This window comes from Pipra filicauda, unplaced genomic scaffold (genome assembly GCF_003945595.2).
Source record: "Pipra filicauda isolate LSUMZ 115617 unplaced genomic scaffold, ASM394559v2 scaffold54_size4384275_pilon, whole genome shotgun sequence".
Lineage (NCBI taxonomy): Eukaryota > Metazoa > Chordata > Aves > Passeriformes > Pipridae > Pipra > Pipra filicauda.
The window spans coordinates 3,691,156-3,715,098 of NW_024104698.1; the positions used below are offsets into that span (position 1 = coordinate 3,691,156).

At 40.6% G+C, this 23,943-nt stretch overlaps 1 protein-coding gene across 8 annotated transcripts in view; it reads left to right on the top strand.

The window, feature by feature from the left end:
* The window catches only part of CLIC5 (chloride intracellular channel 5), an 81,193-nt gene that overhangs the window by 16,949 nt on the left and 40,301 nt on the right, over positions 1-23,943 (top strand). The window contains exon 1 of one of the 8 annotated variants that reach the window (XM_027722189.2): positions 11,556-11,878. The exons of the other annotated variants lie outside the window; for them this stretch is intronic. Coding sequence (XP_027577990.1) covers positions 11,816-11,878 — 63 coding nt within the window. The 5' untranslated portion in view covers positions 11,556-11,815. Of the gene's footprint in view, positions 1-11,555; positions 11,879-23,943 lie in introns of those variants that run through there. 8 annotated transcript variants of the gene reach the window in all.

The window sequence follows — 23,943 nt, forward strand, 5'->3', positions numbered from 1 at the left end:
TTCTCCTGTGAGAATTTAGGTTTCTCCTAGTGGTGTGATTGGACTCTGATGACTCGTCACTGAAAACAGCATGAGTTTGGAGTCAGACAAGTGCTGTGATATAAATCCAGTGTGAGGGACACCATTGCCAGGTGAGGGACACCATTGCTTTTGCTCTACTAACTCAGAAAATAGAGACACATCTCCACATCTCCACATGCTGTGCAGACACAGCGTGGCTTTATGGCTCCCCCTGTCACGGATAGAAGACTGGTAATCTCTTAAGTCATAAACCTAATAGTTATGTAATCTTATTTCTGAGGAGAAAAACTGTGTTGTAGGTCTCTTCATAGCTGGATTTCTGCCTACCCGAATTACTGTGTGTGTGTGTGTGTGTGGGTGGGTGTGTGTGTGAAAAGATTAGCGAGTGGCCGTTCGGTTACAGATAACATCCAGTTCCTCGACTATCCGTCATGAACAGGACATGTGTTTTAGCAGCAGGGCAGAACAGTTTGCTTAATCTTTTGGTTACAAAGGGCAAAAGGTCTTGCTTCTGACCCTTGCTGGGTCTGTGGCTCATTCAGGCACCTTTTCTGCCTGTGGGAAGGTCCATGAATCAATTTTCAGGTGACAGTCCCATGCCACCCTCAGCGTGTGGCTCCAGTCGTGGCGGTGGCCGGGCACAGCGCAGTAGCATAGCAACAGCTTCAGAATACAGACCTGGATTACCTAGGAAATTGCTCTTGCACAGTGATTGCAGCAATGGCAAATACAATGTAAATATATGTAGGTCATACCTAGGAAAAATTAAAACAGGATTTATTGACTCGTTTATCTTTCCATGTATTTTCCTTTTTGTGATGCTTTCTTTGATGTTCTGAAAACAAGATTGTTATCCCAGCTTGGAATGTTCTTTTCCTTTTAAACATCTCAGTGCCTACATTTTAGGATTAGAAAATGTTTGGATTTGTGGATTGATTACTTCCTTGCTGCCCATGAAAACTTATCTCTGTAGTTAATACTGTTATGTCATCTGTTAAATGGATTCTGTCCAATACAGAGCAATATATATTATTTCTGATTGCTTATTGCAGAAGTATCTAAAAAGCAGCTCCACTGAGACTGATGTTTACATACACAAAATAATACATAATCCCTGCAGAGCAACTGGTAATGATATATGGAAATTATTTTGGAGTCTGCAAAAGGAAAGCAGCTTTTCTGCTCTGCTCTTTGTTTTCTTCAGATATCAAGGGTCAGATTTGACTTACCCAACTTAAGGTGTGTCTGTAAGCCATTAACTACATCTCTGCAGGATGTCTAGGCTCCTTTTGCAATAAAAATCTATTTAAAATAGCACAGTGGGATGTTAATTCTGGTGACGAAGTGCAGGCATCAGCTGTAGGGTGAGGTTAGTTGTTCAGTAGACTCCATTCATTGTATGGAGTAGGGGCCTAACTCAGTTTTCCAGTGATGGTTTAGATGTCTTAAGGCTTCCTTCCTGGCCTCCAGCTGCCTCTGCAGAAGGCCACAGGTCTCCCATAGATCCTTTCTCATACATATTTACAGATTTCCTCAGCTATCCTAGGTCCTTTCAGTGCTGCTGCCTATCTTTGTTAGCCAGAAATGTCGTTAGAAATTCTTCCTAATTTTAATATCTATTAGCTATGAAATTTCCAGATAAATACTGGAGAAAATCATTCAGGAATACTGAATTTCATAGAGTAGATTTGTTGAGCCAAGAGTCCTTTTTTTAGCTTTTCATTTGTTTGTTTGGTTTTTTTGATACCACACTGTGATTCAGGCATGGTGGGTAGCCTTTCTTGCACATTTCATGGGCTCTTCCACAGGGCATCAAGAAGTGCCCTTAAGAATGAAGACAGCACTCATATCCCAGTTGTTTAAAAAAAAAGTAAGTTGTCCAAGAGCTCAGTGCTGCAGCGTGCTGAATGCTCTGATGCTTATCCCTGAAACGAATAAACTGCATGCCTAATGTTTTAGCATAAAATAACTTTAACTCACATTTTTCTCAATAATTTAAAATTAATAAAATTATGTTTCTACTTAAATACTTGATTGCTTTGGGATAAGGAGGAATAGAAAGAACTTCTCTTTTAATAAGCTGGGGAATCTTTACAGAAGAATCATAGCAGGGAAGAATCACAATGTTTAAGTTAAAGAGGAAGTTAAATCATAGAATCATAGAATGGTTTCTGTTGGAAGGGACCTGAAAGATCATCCAGTTCCAACCTCCCTGTCATGGGAAGGGACACCTCTCACTAGATCAGGTTGCTCCAAGACCCATCCAACAAGGCCTTGAACACTTTCAAGGATGGGACATCCACAACTTCCCTGGACAACCTGTTCCAGTGCCTCACCACCCTCACAGTAAAGAATTTCTTCCTAATATCTAATCTAAACCTACTCTGTCAGGCTGAAGCCATTCCCCCTTGTCCTGTCACTACATGCTCTTGTAAATAGTCTCTCTCCATCTTTCTTGTAGCCCCTCTGGTACTGGAAGACCACCATTAGGTCACCCTGGCTAATGGGGAACTCTGATCACCTGATAAATCTGGCCAGATAACATCTGAGAACAAGCATCTTTCTTACTTGTGGAAGTGATTCAGCTGCTTGGGACACGTTAGAGGCCTGATCCTGAGAAAAGCAGCAGTTGGAGATTTGGCAGGATACCCCAGGGCATCTAACAAGGCCCTTGAGGACTGCGTCTGAACAGGTCTAACCCCACCATCAATTGCTCAGAGCCTAAAGTTACTACAAGGTCATATTTCCATGAAAATATGCTAAACAAATATACTGGAGAAAAGTCCAGTATCAAAAACCTGTTATACACCATGTGGCCTATTTTCAGGAGGCACCAGTCTGTCCTCCCTTTCTTTGGCAAGCACATGGATTTGTAAATATCAGCAGTAAGTAGTTTCAAGTTACATAATGCATAGTTACACAGTGACAAAAAAAAAGAACACCTTTGTAAAAACCATACAGATTGTTTTACGTATATCACACTGCAGGACTGCATGCTTTAATGGATTTTACGAGGCACCTTAAATTTACTAATTTTCAGCAGATATAGGCAGGATGCTTATCTGTTAAATCAGTAACTTCACCGTGGTCCGAACTATTCACGTAACTCGGTGTTTGCGCTTTAATGAGCCCTTATAACGAACGGCAGAAGTGCAGAGCAGCAAATTCAGTCATTTGGCTCCTCCCTGCGAGATTGCTGAGAGTGAAGTTTGGACGGAGCAAGAGTTTCTTGCCGGCATTGAGCGTGGATTGGCCCCGACACCACGGCTGATAACAGCTAAAAATAGCACCAGTATAAAAGCCCGGCCAGCGGCTCAGCTGCCCTGGCATTCCCTCCTTGACTGCCAACCAGGGAGGAGACCGTGTTCTCCAAGTCTCTGCAAAATATGTGACCAAAGAACACCCTGCTGTCTAATCCCACTTAACAATTAACTTATGAAGTCAAGACACACACCGGACTGTGTGACTCATGGGGACAGTAACGAAGGTATAGGAAAAAAAAAAGACACAAATTGAAGGTCAGATTTTCCAAGCAAGTTTTCCAATCACAGCATGGCAGGTGGGCTGGTGGAATGTCTTTGGAAGTGTGCTTGCAGAATATCTGTGGTTTTGTGTACAAGAATGTTATAATATACTCCTAATATAATCACCTGTATGGGGAGCATACTCTGTGACGATGGAATTCTGAACACTTGGAAAAACAAACATGTTTTCATTTGACAATGGTTTGACTAAGCTGGCATTGAGGAGTTCAGAAGTCTATTCTTAGCTTGCTGTTGATTCTGGGGAAATCAGGTCACTTCCTTGCATTTCTGTTCCCTTTCAAGCACTGCCTGTCTTCTGCTTTAAGCTGTAGGCTGGGGGATCAGTGACTTCAGTGACCGAGTGCATTGCAAGATAAACCTCTGGGTATCTGAAGCACTCTAGATGAATAAAGAAGTCTCCCCTTTTAAAGTCTGGCAAAAGTTACACTGAATTGAAAACAGGATGTAATCAGGGAAAGCATTAGGAAGTCTTAAAAATCAGCAGCATTATCAGCCCTATCAATAGTAAACTATTCCAACATGTATTAGTTGAGTTGCTCTGAGTCCTCCTCTGTGATTTTGTCAAGCTTTGCACAGTGAAGTTTGTATGTGTGGGTTCCCCTTCATTTTAGTTACAGTATTTTATTTTTTTCTGGTTTATAATAATACAGTGAAAGGTTTATAATATCTTACAAGATTGACAGATGACCTGGCTAAATTGCCTTCAGTTTTGATTTTATATGCTTAATTTTCTGAAAAGTTCACTTATAAGGACATTCAATTACCTTTTATTTTATTGTCTTAGTTGCTTAATGTCTCATGGCAAACAAGATAATTGCAGAGCATGTTGCTTGGTAGTTCTGTAGCCTTTCTCTGGTCCAGAGACCTGGCATTGACAGGGGTGGCAGAAACCCCCACAACTGACTTGTGTGATATAGATGGGTATCAGAGCTGAGAGGAGTCAATCCTTACAACACATTTAACTTCCTCCTTCTGAACTCTTTGCTTCTCCTCTTGGAAGGTCAATTTGCTGTGTTTACATGTAGCAAAGAGCTAACTGGAGAATCTCTTATTGGTGCCATCCTCTGCAGGGGAATTTAAGCTCTTTCTCGACATAATGAGATACCTTTATATGTATTTATTAATTAGTCTGGCATCAAATCTTACTTGATGCTTGGCTAGAAAGGGGCTGAAGTTGCTAATGAGTAAAGGGCTCCATGTCTCATCAGCACTTTTCTAACTGATGTAGGTCCTAGTCCCTTTGCTACAGAATTGTACCATAGTCATCATCAAGGTCAGAACACTGAGACTGCAAAGAGGACCCTGGAGCTTTGACATTCCAGTGTTTTATGAGGTTACCTCCAGGTATTGCAGTCAGTGACAAAGCGTCCACACCTTCCTTAGAGAAGTGATACCTGCGACATGCTCTGTGAAAATTTTGTGACTTTGAGAAAAGATAAAACATTTTTGGAAAATCTTCCATTTAAGAAGAAAAAAACCTTATGTCTTTCTAGTTAAGACTACCCTGTGTTCCCAGTTCTCACAGACTTAAACAAGACCCCATTGCTATTGAGACTGTGCTCAAAGCTGAATTTTACACTAAGATTTCCTTTCAGTCTTAAGCCAAGCTCTCTAAAAATGGTCACTACCATCTCTCTCTGTGGTCTGTGAAATCCTAATAACCTGTGCATGGTGGTCACCAGCAAAAATCTGCTAATGTGAGAGTATTCACATCTGTGAAGGAGGAGTAAGAGGACACTGTAAGAGGAGTTCCCATCTGTGCTTAACTAACCACCTTCCTCCAATTCATCCTGGTTGTCTGAATTACCTCTTCAGTGAAAAGTGTCCTCAAGCAAAGAAAAACTAAAATGAGATATCACCAAGTATATCTAAACCAACTAAAATATATCTAAATATATAAACCAAAATATATCTAAATATATAAACCAAGTAAAATATATCTAAAATATATCTAAAACCAACTAAAATGAGATATCACCAGGTGCTTCAAGACATTGAACTCTTATGTTGAAGTTCATAAGACGGAAAAAAAGAGCAAACAACTCACTATTCATTTCATAACAACTTAGGTGATGCACTAAGGCAAGTGAGCTGGCAAACTTTGTGGAAACTTTATCACAGAAGAAGTACCAAAAGGTAAAATGAAAAATGAATGAGGGCAATTTTCCAAGGAGAACTAAAGAGTTCTCCAGTTCACTGTACGGCTCAGAGTCAGCCAGCTGCATTAACCCAGGAGTACAGCACTGCCACTGACCACGTGGACCATATGCAGAGGTTAAACTTTGCTCCACAGAGAGATGTAAGGATGTTGATCCCTGCTATTTCACACTGATCAAGCATAAGTTTATCAGGGAGCCAAAAGCCCGAAGCCCTTTTTTAAAGCCAAATAGTACATACACCACAGAGGATCCTGAAATCCAGTGTGTGCAGATCCATGCACATAACCTGCTGTGCAGGTACTGATGCCAATATGTGAACCCATGGGAATTAGCCTCAGTCATGAGCAATTTCAAACTGAGTTGTTAAAGGCTTCATCTTTTAGACATAATGTGCATCAGAATGTAGAAAGTAATTTCTGCTCTCAGCCAAATTGTTTGCTAAACAAGAGTGTGAAACACAAATGTATCCAATGAAATCAGCAGCAACTGTGCATTATTTGGCCTTATTTACTGTGAGAAATTGAAACCTACCCTGAGATCTGCATGGGCTGTACACGTCATTTTGAACACTTTCTGTGAATAATAATTCATAAACTGGGATTGGAGTAGTGTGTTGTGTGCTGGTCTTTACTTTGGGGGGATTTAATCCTAGTTTGCAGGTACATGCTTCAAATCCTAATTAATTTAGACTTGGTTTATGACAAGAAGCATACCAAGAAGTGAACAGAAATAATCTAAATAGGGACTTGCACTATGAACTCTTGCAAATTAAGACAGGGATAGGCACTAGTTACTCTGTTGCAGACTTGTAAGTAAAATCATGTTATTTTAGTTCTATGACAGCAGTGAGTCAACAATAATGGGTACATCACCCTTACCTGGTGCTGTTTTTCTTCATCATGCTTAACAGCATGGAGGATTTATTTTGAAAAGCAAGGGCTGAGGATTTCTACATTCCTCCTTTCATCAGTTACATTATCCATATAGCCCACAGTTTGGGACAATCTGTAATGCTCTCCATTGTATCCCCTACAATACCACTTTCCAGAGCAGTCTCAGTCCTCGTTGGAAGTATCTTTTGTTTTTAATTGAAATGGCAGGTTTGGAATGATAGTAAAACAGAGGAATACACTGCTGCCCTCTAGAAGCCTCTTCACTGAATGCAGCATTAGGAGATGATTTTGTACCTTTTTAGTGCCACTTCCTTATGAATGGATACCTGTGGCTGTCTCAGTGCAAGCACTGAGATAATTATCCATAATGAAATCCCTTTTCACACTGAACAGCAGCAGGTTTTTCTCTTAAAAGTGTTAATGCTTACTAATGTTACAGCAAAGTCTGGTACTGCATCCATGTGAAAACATAATTATATTTAAAAATAGCTTCATGCTTTTGGAATAGCACTTATTATGCAGAACTCCAGTCTGAGCTGATTCCAGTGATCTGCCTTTCTGTTAAAGAGAAGAGTTTCAGCCAGAGACCTTTAGAGCTAAAATAATGCATTTTCTTAATAAGATAAAGGAGAACTGCTGTAGATCATGGCTGTGACGGATTCTTAAGGTCTGGGTTATAGAGTGGGTTATCTCCAATTTGTCAGTTAATGGACTGCAAAGTTTTCTGGCCTAGGTTTTGCCACCCCATCCCGTCTCTTGGGACATTCAGGCTGCACAGCTGTTGTATCACTTGATGTCTTTTGTTCTATACCCTTGAGTGTGGGACAATTTATAAGAAGGAAAAAAAATCCCAGTTCTTCCAGCAAACCAACAGACTTTGAGGTATTGTATGTCTCTGGAGCTGAGGGAAACTATCTGCTTGCCCAACCTGGGCATGAGGCTGATGAGAAGGGCTTTGTACATCCTTGCATGTCTTGTACATCTGTGAAGGGGAACATTCTGTCTGGCCCCAAATATCTGAGACAAATCCTTTTGATTTTTCTGAAGATCAATCAAGAAATTCATAGTGACACACTAATTCAAAAGGAAACTAAAATGATTGGATTGATTCATTGGAGTTTTTAACTTGTTAAGTAATTAGCATGTCAAAGCTACAAGAATGCAATAAATGCAATTGCAAATTGCCAGTAATTGAGAACTCAACCTGGGAGAGATATTTTCATAACCCACTCAAACATGCTGGGTTAGTACCTGGTTATGCTTAGGTGTGGGGTTTTCGGCAACTAAGCAGTTAAATAATTTCCAGGTAAAATCATAGCCCCAAATACCATTTACTGCAGCTGCACCAAGTTTTTACTTCTTTTCATCACAATGATGAAAAACATTGCCTGTGTTGTATAAAACTTGTAATACCCTGCTCTTATGGAATGAGCTGAATGGAAGCATTGGGAGATGGATATGCTTTGTGCCTTGATCTGTCTTGGTAACTTAGCGGCCTGCTGGAGAACTGCATGATAGAATTACATTCTGGATGCTTGGCCTCTGATTCACCCCCTCGGGACAAATCTTTGCTGGAAGTGAAGCTTGGATCAGGCCCGTGAAAGCTGATAGTGTGTCAGTTCACCTACAATAGGCCTTATGTGGAGATGTCGCTTTTCCTTTTCCAAAGCTGTTCTCTTTTTTTATTAATGGGATGACGTGCTCATATTCATTTATATATCTCATAAAACCTCAAACTATAATGACTTGGCTTATGAGGAATTCATAATTCAGTGTTTAATGTTCTTGTGTGTAACTCAAAGCCTCTGCTACTTCTGACTTGTGAGAAAATGATAGCCCAAACTAAGCAACTTATTCTTTACAGTAAAATGAGAGTGTACTAATTATTTATCAGTATCTTACCCTTAATTTGGCCAAAGAAAGAGCTGATTTCATAATACAAAGCAGAGCTGTGTAGGCAGTAAAAATCATTATAGTCAAAGAGGTTCCACCCAGATGTAAGCGATAAGTCAGTTTTATATGACAGAAAAGCAGTAAATGCATGAATAGATTCCTAAAGTAGTGCATATATATATATATATTCTCTGCTACTCACTGATTTCTACAATGTTTATCCTAAATTCAGCTTTCAGAATCTCTTTTTTTTTTTTTTAAAAAAAAGCACTATATGAACAAGGACTCTGTCTTGTTTGGTCTCTTCTAGGGATTCTATAGGGAGATTTTTGAAAGTTAGCATTTTTTTGAGGTGGGCTGAGTTATTCTCTCTATGGATACCTAAAAGCACAGCTGGAACACCAGATGTGTGGTATTCAGTCTACAGCTTCTGTAGCTTCTGAGCATCCCATATCAAGTCCTGGGGCAAGGAATGAGAGCAAGGTGATGCCTCATGGGTGAAAATGGATGGAGAAGGGTCTTCCAGGGGCACCATTGTCCAGAATCACCTTGAACCAGGTGTGATTTGACCCTTCCCTGCAGTATTTTATATCTGGGTCAGGACGAAACTGCTTCAGGGTATCTTAGCTCCTTTTCTCTGTATTGCACAGTTTCCATTCTGCTTTGCTGAGCCCCAGCACAATAATCTTTGTCTGCAAACTAATTATAACACACCACTAAACCCAGACAGTAATTAGGAGGGAAGGATTTAAATGTTTTGACACGATGAGTCTCTACTGAAATTGCTACACTTAGAGTTTAACTTTCACAAGTGCAAGGCACGCACAACTTCTGAAGTGGGAGATGGCACGTGCATAGAAATCAGGCACTAAAGCCACAGATTTCTTTTACTTAATAATTACAGGAGAATTTGTCTGACCATTATGTGTTTATCTTGTTGCCCTGGGTTCTCTTTATTACTCGTGGAAAAAGTTAGACACTTCTAGGGCACAATTTTTCATTCCAAAATAGACATCTAAATAGGTCACATGCATTACATCTTGTAAGTGCCAGTATCTCAAAAGTTGATTTTATTTCAACATTTTGATTTAGCATTAGCAGCATTAACTCCTTTACTATGCTCACAGCTGGCAGTGTTTTCCCTTCCAGAGCCAATATATATGCTCTGTGATATAAATTGTTCAAAGCACTTGCCTATATCAAAACAGTGTTTTCAATGAGGCTGGAGCTACAGGTAACTTCAGTCAACGTGACCCACTTCCCATTATTTCCAAGGAAACCTCATTAAAGGGATATTACATCATCATGGGGTGCTAAAGCAAAACAATTTTTCAGCAAACCCCAAAGTCTTATAATTGTATAGTTGATAATACATTATTTAGGGATGCATTTTAGAGATATGGTGACTACACTTAAGTTTTTGGCAGACTTTTATAACTGTAATGCATAATTACAATGCAATGATTCTTTCTGCCACATGTAAGTACACTTAGCCCATGCCCTTGGAAGCTTGCCTGTAGGCCTAAGAGTAATCATACTATATATGTTTGGTAATTAATGTGCCTAGTCCAAAAATTACATGTAGAAATTTGAAATCAAAGGAGTAATAACACTTAATTCTCTTACAGTTAACCTTCCAGTTATTTGAATGAGTGCTAATTAGATCTAAAAACCATAAGCACACTTTTACAGTAATTATAATGTTGATTATGTTGTAATTATGGTTGCAACAGCATAATGAGATTTACTTGTTAACCATTTCAGTCCTTCACGGAGTGCACACAAAGCAGCTGCTTGGGGAAATTCCCATAGAGCTTATCCAAAGGGCCATGGAGATCATGGCTGTGACTGCTCTGGACCTGTGTTAAATGCCTAGAGGTCATGGACGGAACTAGAGATCATCACAAAAGCACACAGCTAAGAGCACTTTCAGGAAAGGCAAGTGTTTGATCATGTCAAAACCATCCCCCAAATGCCTCTCCGGGTCAGAAGGGGAAGGTAAAACTGCTCGTGTCCGGCAGCTCGAGCTGCCAACAGCCTGTGAGCTGGTCCCAAAACAGAATCAAGGGACAGCACTGCAGGAAGGGGCTTCCTGAGGGCAGAAGGACATGAAGGGATGAGGAGGAGGTCCCACTACCCCCTTTGCCTCTGCCCATTGTCCCCTCCCGTGCCAGCACTCCCTTCCTCCATGCCTTTTGGCTGTGTCAGGCCTTTCTATCCTGTGCCACCTCATGCTTAGGGTTGCTGTGTGGTGACCTCTGAGTCACGCAAGGAATGCAGGGTAAAGGAAGGGAGTAGAGATGACAATATGTCAGCAGCAGGCTGAGGCCTTTGGAACTGTTCGTCCATGCTCCACCCCAGTGAATCATCGCTCTCCTGTCCCCCCTCTACAACCAGCATCCCGAGGGACATGCTGAGAAATAGTTATGGGACCCAAACATTCCCATTCCTCTGCTCCTGAACTCCATCAACAGTGCTGGCACCACAGGTACTTCTCTCACCTGAGTATTGAGTTCTGGTTTCTGTGCCCCTTTGTATCACACACATGAGGGGTTTTGCTGAGGCAAAACTCTGCTTTTCTGCACACCCCTTGTACCGATGCCACGGCCAATGCACAGGCTCTTTTTTTCCTTACCGTTCTTAGCAATAACAATATTAGGATTTTGAACAGCTCGGAGCAGGACAAACACCCCTCAGAAAAGCAGGAAAAAACATCACTGCTGCTTAAAGCAACGAAACCAGGCTTGCTGCAGAACTTCCTTCTTCCCTGTCCCTGGTGCTCCCAGCTGTAGAATAAAGGGAGGGAACGACAGAAATGCTGAAAACGGGGAAGACCAGAATTGTTTGCTCTGAGACTGATCCTACCATAGGTACCAGAAACTTGCCTCCTCCCCTGTGGGTTAACTCCACCCTCTTTTTTATGCTCTGGGCGATTTTGTCTCCTCCCCTGTGAGTTAACCCCACCCTCTTTTTTTATGCTCTGGGCTATTTTGGGCAGGCAGCAAGGACTGCAGCTCTGACAGATGAGGATACTGTACCAGAGCACAGCAGCACTTGTTGCTCTGAAGAACTACACAACTGTAACAGGGACTGCTTCTCTGCTGCCTGCCTTTTTTAAATTATTATTAATTTATTAACCTGCAAACTTGTTTTCTCCACTGCTTTTGAGCTTTATCATAATAACAAATGATATTTTAAGAGCTTTGTGAGAACAGTTTGAAAGGGAAGCTCACCCGCTGTGCAGTTGAAACCTCCTTTTGCCACTTAATAGAGGGAGATCAGCTGGTGGCGTTGGGGGTGAAAAATGACAGACTCTGTTGCTGCTAACGGGGAAGGAAAGGACCCTGAAATCGAGCTCTTTGTGAAGGTAAGTTGTGCTGTGAACTGGACACTGGTGTGACTCTCGGATCAGCTCAGCTTCTACTGAATAATCAAACTTTAATTTTCTGGCACTGAGCTGAAGTGGTGCTTTGACAGCCTGTTATCTGTTGCACACACGCTTACACTGCTTTCTTCTTCGTAACATTAGAATTAGGTAATGTTGTGAAGGGAAAGTCAGAGTTCCTGTGTTTTATTGTTAATTCTCTCCTCATGAGTTTGTTCTGTTATTCTTAGCCTGCTGCCTGCAATTACTGTGTCCTAACTTTAGACTTGAGGCTGTAGACTTCAGGTTTTCCACTATGAATCCTGAGTGCCTTCTCCATTTTTGGGAAGAGCTGAGGAGTACCATGATTTGGTACCTCAGCAGACGCTGTACGGTCTCAAATGCTGATGGACCATAAAACAATAAGGATTGAGATAAGGTGTCAGTTTTCTGATTATTTCTTGCAATACTTTCTTTTTTTCTAAAGCAGTAAAAACTGAATCAGTTTTTACTTTTGGTTTCCTCAGCTTGAAGCTCATTCTGATTTTATAAAAGGGTAACTGAGAACAGAAAGTGATTTAATGAATATATAGAAAAATGAGCACACCTGTTATATGGTAAGGTTTCAGAATGTTTCAAGTTGGGTATGACTTGCTCTTTGGCTATGAAAATCTTACCATTCAAATCAGTGGCACAGTTCAAACCCATGACACATACAACCTTATTAATAGCAAACTTTGTGCAAACTCTATCCCAGTGAAGGGCTCAGATTTTTGGTGTTCAGAGTATGTTTTAAAGCCTCTACACACGTTGAAGCTGAAATCCACTATGCCCATGTAAAATCATGAAATCATAGAATCATAGAATGGCTGGGTTGGAAGGGACCTTAAAGACCATCTCCTTCCAACTCCCTGCCATGATCAGTGACACCTTCCACTAGACCACGTTGCTCAAAGCCTCGTCTAGCTGGTCTGGAACAGTAGCAGGTGTTTGGTCTCTTCAAGCCTAAACCATCCCTATAAATCAATGGGATTTTTATTAATATGTGGAAGTTACCTCAGACCCTTTGCAAACAGTACTGAATGATTAGGAAAGCAAATTCCAGCCCCTCCCTTCTGTCAAGTTGAGGGTATATAATTGCTTTTTACTCCCTGATGGATGTTTTGGCTGTAAGTTGAAATGTCAGCCACATCCATGATGTGTATACACGGCTTCTTCACACGTCTTTCAAAACCAGTCAGTTCAGGTGCAGCTGTTCTGACCGAGCCAGCAGTGAGGTCTTTTTCCCTAGCAGACAGATTTTACAAGAATTTCTGGTTCATTAATGCCCAGCAGATCCTTCGTGCAGAGCTTAATGTATTAAAATGGACCTCCATGGGTCCTACAGCCAGACACCTCACCTCTGGTATCTAGAAACAAGTTATTTCTACCACAATGAGTTTAATGCAGACATTTATGGGCTAAAAAATAGGTTGGAGGGGTTGTTTGGTACTCTATGTCATCACAAGTGTCAAACCTTTAGCTACTGATTTGTCTTAGTGCCCACACTATTTTACTGAGGCTGATATGGATCTTTGTGATATGTGGTTCCTTGACTGCATCAGCTGTTAAAGTGAAGGTCATTGCCCAGATTCATTGTGTGAAGTTCTGGATCCATAAGATACTGGAAAAAATGAGCACTACATTAAACTGAGCCATCACCTGAAGATTTATAACTCCAGAAAGAACATTTTTAGTAATGTGACTTCCTGCATAATGCATATTACAGAATTGCATAGAGACTCTCACATAAAACTCATAATTTGCAGAGCTGAAGCAGAAGAATTAATGGATATCTTCCTGGAGACTTTCCATTTAAAGTGAAAAACTGCAATTCTTGATGTTTTGGAAAGGTGCCGCTAATTTAATTAGAAGTTTAGAAGGTTGTATAGTAACACATGTAAGCAGAGCATTAAATTATACAGCGCAGAAGTTGTAAAATAAAAAAGAGAAGAACATCCAAAGGAGAGATAAGTGGAAAGCTGAAAAACAGGAGCATGTAAGAGAATCATGAACAGGTGACAACTTTTCTGGAGCATGAATTTGAACAGAATAGGATATCATTAAGGGGAAGTAAACAGGAAGGCTGATCCAGGAGAGAATCTGCAGAGGAGAAGGCATTTCTTCTGTCTGTCTTAAGGCTGGAAAGAAGAACAGAAAAGTGCAACTTCTGGATGAGTATGAGATACTGGGACAAATGGCAAATCTAATATACTAGACCAGACTTGAGGCAAGTTTTAATAGCAGAGGATGTTGGGAGCAATGAGAAATTCATCATTTGATTTTTGTGGAATTAATACTTAAGGGAAAGAATTCTGTGCTGCATCCTTGGATGAATGCACAGCCAGAAAACACAGAGTTCAGTGAGAAAATGTAGGGCAGTAGATGTGGCATGGAGGAAACCGTCTTCCACAAGCACAAATAAACCAGAAAGGGCTGTTTTTCTCCAGCAAAAGAGTCTCTAATAAAAACAGTTTCTGTCTCAGGTTAAAAAAAGAAAGGTGTTACACAATTGCTCTATTTCCCTTTTTTATTTAACAACCAGGAGCACAGGAGCCTCAGAAAGACAAGCAGAGAGCTGGTTGTAAACAAAAGAGCTGTGCTGTAACCTAATGCAGGTTGGCTCAGGATGTCCTGAGCCTGCAGACAGGCTGGGCACCACCAGGACACAACTGAGCTGCTGTGGCAGAGACAGGTTAAGTGGTTATCACACCTGTTTGTTACCATCCCCTTTGATTTCACTCTTTTTCTAACAGTGCCCTAACCTGGATCTGTGAGATTTTTTTTTTTTTGTGAACAAGTGTTTGTTCTTGCAAGATGCCTGGTTGAGAGGTAACCACCCCAAATCTGGGGCAGGACACGAGATGGATGGTGAGAGCGGGCAGAGCTGAGGAGCGGTGAGGTCTGCCACCACCTTGATCACATGGGCAGTTCATGTAAGCAGGGTTTTACTGAACACTGAAACTCTACAGCAGCAATTCCCTCTCTAAACTTGTTTGACAGGGAATTGGAAGAGGCTACCAGAGAAAAAAGCTTGATACGCAGCAGCATGAGACGCTGGCGGCAGCAGCTCTGGGGAAGTGAACATCAGGAGGTTGTGCTTGCTCTGTGCTTAACCCAGCTTGCTGTAACTCAGGTTAATTTTAATTCTTTGTGTGCTGGAGAAGCAAAGTGCTTCTGCATAAATGACATCCCAATGGAAGGTATATTTAGGTTTTCTTGGCGATCTGACACCTGTATACGTGAACGTAATGACTAAACTGAAATTGTGCTCTTTTTGCATGCAGTAACAAAATTAAAATCTGTAGGGGAGGACAACAGAACTTTTGTGGCTTTTTTCTGTTTGCAGTGGAAATAGGTGTTTGGATGTACGTTCCTTGCCCTTCGGGATTAGAGTAGTGCCTAATATTTAGAAAGTTACTTTGAAAGGAGGTATGTTGTACACATGGAAAACAGAACATGATGCAAAGAAAACTGTCTATTTGCATCACTCGGAATAAGTGCAGTCTAGAAAGCAAAAAAAACACACAAATGGGCCTAAGTGCTTCTCATTGTAAAAGTCTTCCTGCTTTAGAAACACTTTAGAAACACAAGATATATCCATATTTCTGATAATGAAAAGATGGTGGTATCATCATGGTAGTAGGAGGATGTGTGGTGAGCTGACAGGCAGCTACTTCTAGAACAAGTCACTGTGGTGTCATTGGATTAATATTATGGATATGTTCATCAGTATCCTGGGCTGCATCAAAAGCAGTGTGAGCAGCCGGTTGAGGGAGGGTATTCTGACCTTCTGCTGTGCTCTTACGAGACCCCACCTGGAGTGCTGCATCCAGCTCTGGGGTTCTTAGCATAAGAAAGACCTGGTTCTGTTGGAATGAGAGTCCAGATGTGGCCACTAAGTTAACCATAGGGCTGGAGCACTTCTGCTATGGAGACAGGCTGAGAGTTGGGGTTGTTGAGCCTGGAGAAGGGAAGGCTCTGGGGAGACCTTAGAGCCCCTTCCAGAGCTTTAAGAGGCTCCAAGGGAGCTGAAGAGGGCCTTTTGACTAGGGCATGTAGTGATATGACAATGGGGAATGGCTTTAAATAGAATTGGACAAAATGCTTTACTGTGAGAGTGGTGAGGCCCTGGCATAGGTTGCCCAGAGAAGTTGTGACTGCCCCATCTCTGGAAATGTTCAAGGCCACTTTGGATGGGGATTAGAGATACCTGGTCTGATGGAAAATGTCCCCGCCCGTGGCAGGAGGTTGGAATGAGATGATCGGTAAACACATTCCTGTCTGCCAACTGAAGACGTGAAGTTCTAAATGCATTGAACGCTCTCATCCTTTTCCTCCAGTTTGGAGCTGAGCATTGTGTGTGACCAGGCACAGTGCTGGGGTGTTTGCAGCGTCCCAGGGATATGGTACCAGCCAAGGGAGGGTTCAAGGACTGTCAGCATCCCAGTATTTGTAGGGCCCCTTGTGGTCATTCCCTGTTACAGGATGATCACAAAGAAAAGAGGTTAGTCCTGGAATGGTCCTGATCTCCTGGAGCAGCAAACACACATACAAGGAACCTGTGAGCCCTTTGTGATCCAGCATTTAATATTGGGGATTTTCAGGGGCCTGTTAGGATTGTGTTTAAAAGCAATGGCAAGATTTAGCACGAAACTTCCTCTCCCTAAATGAATGGGTCAGTCAGAGAGCCAGGCTGTCAGGACAGAGCAGTCATCCTGCTCATTTAGTGTGCTCCAACAAAATACCAGGAGCCACTGCTCTCGGGAAGATGTTGCTGCCCCTCTTTTGGACAGAATTATCCCAGAAATTATCTCAGGGAGGTGGAAGATTATTTTTTGAATTCTGGGATTTTTTTGGTGCATTTTCTGTTCTCTCTTTTTTTTTTTTAAGTTACTTCTGCCAAAAGGCGATTTGAAACTAGCCTTAGTTTGGAATTTGGTGAACTGCTGCCACATAGTCTTAGAGGAATATATAATGTTACTCCTGGTGCAAACAGTTGTTCCCCACTCTTAAGGCTTTTGTGGTTTTAACGTAAGAGAGTCTCTCTGATAAGAAATCTGATTTCAGTTTCAGAATTTCAGGGTTATCAAAACCAATACTGCCTTCACAAAATGGGAGAGATAAGTTGATAGGAACCTTTCAACCCATTATAACAATACAGGCTCTGTAATGTGTTTGATTCATAGACTGCACTCAAGAAGTTTTTTGGTGATAAGTAGGAATCAGCATCAAATCTGTAGGGTGCAAGTTCATTTCTATTTCTTAAAAAGTGTGGGTTTTTCCTGAGTATTATGAGCTCAGCTTTTGGCTTCCATACAAAATCATTCCTATGTTTAGTAAAACTTTCTAGATAAAGAGGAAATAACAAAGATTAAAAAAGCACAAGGAATAATAATGATACTGAGACATCTGGTTCAGCCTGCCTGGTGCTCCAAGACTGACAATAACATTTTTTTGCATTCTTGGTAATGAGGTTGGCCAAGCCTTTCACATTTTGAGGGAGCCACAGCCACCCTACAAAGCAGGCACACACAGTGTGTGCAGTCTCTGATACTTCCAGCTGTCGCCCTGGAAGTGGCATGAGCACAGGGCTTATTACGGATCTTGAATTTTTATCCATTTGAAGCTGTCAAGCAAACAATGGGCAACACAGTTCATGTCTCTTCCAAACTTTTTTTCCGTGAGGCAGTGCATGATCAGCAGCCTGAGTCTTCTCCTCCAGTGTACTGCCCTTGTGCCTTGGTATTAAGGTTATAAAATATACAAGGTTTACTGGTAGTCTGACACCAGGGAGGAAAATAATTTTACTAAGTTTGTTTAAACATCAATAAATGTGTTTCATAAGTTCCAGGCAGGGGGACTCAGGTATTTCAGTGTAACCCTGGCTCTGCTTAGATCTTGTCAAATCAAGAGTGACTGGAGTGACAAATCAATAGCAACTCCACTACCAACCCAGTTAAATCAGGGAAATGCTGCCTGGACTGATAGTTTCTTCTCTTATCTTTTTATTAAGCATTTTCAATAAAATAATTAAAAACAGGGGGAAAACATGTATCTTGGCAAGATTTAATTTTGCTTTAAGCTTATGTTGTTAAAAGAAAACAATTCAATAAACTACTAAAAGCTACCTAGCAAAAGTTTAAAAATTAAAAGCTGCTTATTTTTCTTTGTGATGAAGAAAAACAATACTTTAAAGAAGCTTTAGCCCAAATTATACAACCCAGCGTCTGTATGTCTGTGTGTCTGTTTTCTCTCTGAGTGTTTGCAGATTTTGTTTTGCGTCAGGACAAGTGCCTCGTTGGTGGGACTGTTAGAGACGGGCAGTAAATAGTTCAAGCAGGCCAAGTTTATAAAATGACTTTGCAGGGATATGTTCGCTATCCCTGCCACCTTGAACCTAGTTTGGAATGCTTTTGGGATTACTTGGGAAACTGGATCTGAAGTTAAGAAGGGATTTTCAGCTCTGTCTCCTTCTGCCTAAGTTCATGATCTAATCATTATTTTATGGCTCGAGGTGAATCACATCCTGATCTGCCATGGTTTGCTTTTTTTCCCCTCATATAAATGTCTGTGACGATTTGCTCTTCATTAAACTTAATGCCACCGATATATATGTTAATTGTGATCAAAACATCTGATTAAAATGAAACATATTCAAATGCTTTGTTGAATATGCATAACTTTACTTCTTTATGTGCCTTTGTAAATTGGATCCATTTGAATGCACAAGACTTCAGAAGCATTCAGTTTGGGTCATATCCAACGACCACAAAAGCGAGTCAGTTTTGTACTGCTGAGTTCAGTGGCAGCAGAGTTAGGTCAACTTAAGTGTATTTGAGATCTTGTTTAAACTCCACTTGCTAACTCCTTCCTTTATTCCAGCTTTTCTGAGCCTCATAGTCAAATTGGGTAAATACTGTTTTAATTTTACTGTAAAGAACTGGTGATATTCCTAATTACTATTGCTTGTCCTGAGAAATAGCCGTTGGTGTGCTTTGGGTGCTCTATGTTTAGCTGCAGGTTGCTCCTTTTCCATCTCTGGCAGCACACGGCTCGTCAGGCTCACAGGTTGTTGTGTCGTGGTTCAGCGATGACAGTGAAGCTCCAGTAAGTGTCCTCAGGGAACTTTTGTCGGCAGTACATGGCTCTGCTGAGGCTATTCCAGAGCAGCAAATGTCACCGAGATCATTTGACATAACATCCCAAAAATACACAGGGATCCTTTCCAGAAGAGCCAGCAGGAAGTACGTCTGCCTGTGCTCCAGAGTTTAACGTTATCATCAGGTCACCTGGTTATATCAAATAGAGTTTGATGAAAGGCTGTGTAAGATTGCTTAGGAGAACATATTGATCATCACAGCAATAATATCACTTAGTTCTTGTGTGGCACATAACTCTTCAAAATATGGCAGCAAAATAATCCCAGCGGTGCAGCAAAGAGGTAACTTAAACACTATTTTATTAGTAGTATTTCTGTTTTTTCAGCTAAGATCTCTGGTAAATTTTTCAAATTGCCCCTATTTAATGTTAGGCAGATATTAAAGGGCTGTGAGTTTGTGTGTTAGTTTTGTACATGAATAGGTTTCAATGATACTTTTTTCGGCAAAGGCTGACTCAAAGTCAGGGAGAATCATTTGGAATAAGCAAGGATTTAGTTTTGTGCTGAATTCCATCTATAAATCTTAGGTGAATTAGGCAATCCGAGCAAGTACCTAAAGTGCTCTAGTAGGGACTTTGAAAATAGCTTGAAGTGATTTGTTTGATACAGTAAAATTTATCATGGACACAGTCCAAAACAGATCCGTATTTCCTTTCCTTCCTTGTCCCTTGCTCTCTCCATTTGTTTGCACTTCTTCTGTATTGCTGACATGCAGTAATACTCATCTGGATATGGTAGCAGTGATATATATGTACATATGGAGCCACGAGTTAAAAAATACCTTGTTTTTGTAGGTCTGAGGGGTTTAATCGGCATCATGTATTCCTAGCATGATTCTTATATTAAACATAAAACTTGGAAATTATTACAGGGGAACAAAAGTAATTCAAACTGTATCCAGCTGCGTTTTGCAGTTTCAAAGCCAGCAATTTTATCTAATAATACCTAAGGGTACAACTTTCTCTAATGGATTACATTTACAACATGTCATTGCTGTTTGTTATGCAACTTGATTGCAAGTTCACATATAAATGTAGAATAATGAGTCCACTGGATGTTTTCTTTGACTCTGTTAAAATCTGTTAAATTACATGATTCTTTTTGAATGACTGTGATTCTGTCTTTCTCATGAATAATTTCATAACAGCTTTTAGGTTGTTTATGATTTTACCCTTCTATATGTATCCTTTTTTAATGATGGTGAAGTTAATCTTTTGTGACATAAGACAGATTCCTTTTCTTTTCAGTGACTCTGATGCAACACAGAAATTTCATGGCTACAGTGTCAGAAGAGGAGATGGGCTCAGAAAAGAGACTGGGACAAAAAACACCTTAGATACAGTTCTGTAATGCACCATAGGAAAGCTTTGCCATGTTAAAAAGGCCCCAGTATTGTCAAAATTGAAGTCAATGTTTTTTTGACTTTCCATTCTGCAAACAAATCAGCATTTCAGCACTTTATCTTAATAGAAAACAACAGCAGAGCTCCCACCAGCTGTAAACACTGATTCTTACTATTTTTTCTAGTCAAACTATGAAAAGGTCCCACTGTGCAATTTTTTCAACATGTTAAGCTTAGTAATATTACCAGGTTTCTACCCAAATTCTTGGCAGGCTTTTATTACTTTTGGGCATTTCTGCTTCCTTCAGCGATCCAAGGCAAGGTATTCAGGCTCTCCTTACCTTGATAAAATGCTGATACCAGTCCTTCTCCTGCAGATCTGGACACATGGTGGGATCAGGGAACATTCTTCACCCTTATCCCAGAGCGGGTTCACCATCCTGAACACCACTTAAAATAAAAGAGAAATATATGATGGGATCAGGTCTCCAGTATAGAACTGTCTTCTGACAAAGCGTATTGGAAATCTCAATTTCCTGGACATAAAAGAAATCAAAGCAGAGGAAACTGGATGTTTGTCTGCTCTTAGGTACAGGCTGTTGGGTGCTTTATTAAGTGTCTGTACAGGAGCTCATTCTAGTTCAGAGTTTGTGCAGATGTGTTGTATCTTCTGTAAGATCAACTTATCTGCTTTTTCTGCTTGTTCTCACATGCATTCAGATTCATAAATTTATACCAGTCCACTAATCCCCATGATTTCTATGTTGATCCCCAGGGTAACCTGGTTCAAGTACCTCCTCAGAAGTATTGTATATCTGGAGCCCAGGTGCTTCTCCAATGTTTTTCCCCATGTCCCTGATAGCCAAAATGTATTAAAATAGCTCCTTTATGTGTATTATTGGCAACTCTGTGTAAAACTGAGATAATGCACTAATTGAAACTCATTTCAGGAGGGTTGTATTATAATAACTTACTAATGCATCTGTAGAACAGTACGAGCTGAAGCTATTGCTGATATAGATGCTCTGGCATAAGGACATTGTATTAAGGGTGAAGTTGCTCAGATAGTGACAGTTGGCTCTTCTAAATCCTCATTCTTGAAAAACTAATTATGTGTGCAGAGCAGATGACAGAAGCCCATGGCATTCACCTGTATGTGCTTACTCAAAAATGTAAGTAAAATGTTCAAAACCTAATATTCAGTGTTGCAGTCTAAAATTCGAATACCAACAGAAAAGGAACTGCTAGGATTAAACAGGAAACCTTGGGCCATAGGAGCTGGGGGAAAACCACTATCTAAAAGACCACACAAGATCCATTGTCCTGATCTCCCCCAGCAGGATGTAGAGAGACTTTGCATGATGCTATCAGATATCCCATTGTTTTCTCCCTCCCTGTGTAAATCCTTCTTTCAGGTAAAGCTGATCACCCTTCCCCAGTGTAACCCTGCTTACTGGAAATACCAAAACTTTTTCCCCAGAATGTAAATATTGTATCCGAGAAATGTAAAATCATTTTTCCCCTTATGTCACCCCTGTTACTGGAAATGCTAATAGGTTGTGGAATCCCCTGTTTGGAATAACCCTGCCTCCTCATTAACATGGAAGCCCCCAAGACCCTTAAACAGCACTCACGTGTTCAATAAATGATTCCAGCTTTTGCCCCCAGAGCTGAGATCATGATATCTTTATTGGACTATTACAATTCGAGACCAAAGCTGATTATCATTTACTTTAAATTCTGTAAAACTTGGAAAGATTATATATGGGAATAGTATTTTTTATCCTTCCTTGCGTAAGTCAGGCTGCAAAAAAGCCATTTCTTGACTATTTTTGTTGTTTCTCTTGCGTTTCATAGAATCATAGAATGGTTTGGGTTGAAAGGGAACTTAAAGACCATCTCATTCCAACCCCCCGCCATGGGCAAGGACACCTTCCACTAGACCAGTTTACTCAAAGCCCCATCCAACCTGACCTTGAACACTTCTAGGGACGGAGCATCTACAACTTCTCTGACCAAATATTTTGTTTCCTTTGGACCAAAAAGTTATCATGGCTCAGTTCACCATTCACCAGTATTTCGGGTGTTAAAACCTATTAATGATGCTCTAAATGGGGTTATGCACAGAGGAAGTTTGCTTGATTTAGATATGGCTTTAGTTTCCCAATTTCTTGATCATGAAGATGCCAAAGAAGATATAAATTTTTCTAACTTCTGCTGCTAGTAAAGTGTAATGCTCTACTGCTTGGAAAAGGGCTCATCACCTCCAATGAGTGTTCTGCTGCTGTGTGTGATGTGAGTGTATGATGAGCTAATCCATGTGTGCTCAATCTCAAAAACCATTTGACAGCTAAGCTCAGCAACTGTCCATAATTCAGAAAAGATAGTTTAGCATCCATTTTAAATGTTCGGCAGCTGTGCCTTTGTTGTGAGTGTGGATTTTTTTAATACTTGTTAGTAAAACATAGGGTGATAATAGAAGATCTCTGCTCTTCTTAGATGCTCATAGCTCGTAAGTGTTCTTAGATCCCAGTTCTGCAAAGGAGGCTGTGCAGGCTGCTCCATGCTTTGCCAGCCACCTTTGAACGTGATTCTCTTTGCAAAACCCAGTCCCTGAGATGAAAAAATACAGATGCCTGTTTATAGCAAATAGCAACTTTGAAGCACTGTGCAGTCATGGTCAACACTTAAGAGGTGCAGAAGCTTAGAAGCAGGGGCCTTGTGCAAGGAGATCCAGCAAGAATTTCACTCCAGTCCTGCGCTCTGCCCTTTAGCCATAGCTCTTGTGTCTTTTGGGTTTTGTACAGCACTTAGCATGACTGATTCAGTGTTTGTGTGCCACGCCTGCTTAGTAATTGACAGTAAATATTCCAATAATAAACATATAAATCAGACTAGTCACAACTATGCATTTTTACTTTTTTATTTTGCCATTGTTCTTAGTAGGGAGGGGTCAAGGTTTAGATTATCTTTTGGCTGGTCATTTTAAACACATGCAGAGCTAGTGTGTGTTACAATACTGGAAAAGATGTAGAGAAGAATAATTTTTAGGGGTAAAAATACTTAAGGTTACCCTCCTTAAGGCAGTCCTTCTCATTTAAGTAAAAGAGCAAACATCACTTGACCACAATATTAAATGTATCTATAGGAGGCTTTTTAATGTAGTTCGTGACAAGTATATCAAGACATAGAATCACAGAATGGTTTGGGTTGGAAGGAACCTTAAAGATCATCTAGTTCTAAGCCCCCTGCCATGGCAGGGACACCTTCTTTTAGACCACCTCAAAGTCAAATGTAGCCAAGTTAGGACTAAACTTAATAGTAATTCTAAGAGTGATTAACTGTTGGAACAAACCACCAAAGAAGTCATACCCTTTCTGCCTCTGATTCAGATCAAGACTAGATAATGCTGTAACAAACACACAGAGTTAAGGACAGTAAAGGAATAAGCAAGCCACAAAATCTACAAACCAGGAAGGGATTGCGATGCAGGAGATCTTGGCAAACCAGAACAGGGTTTGGTTC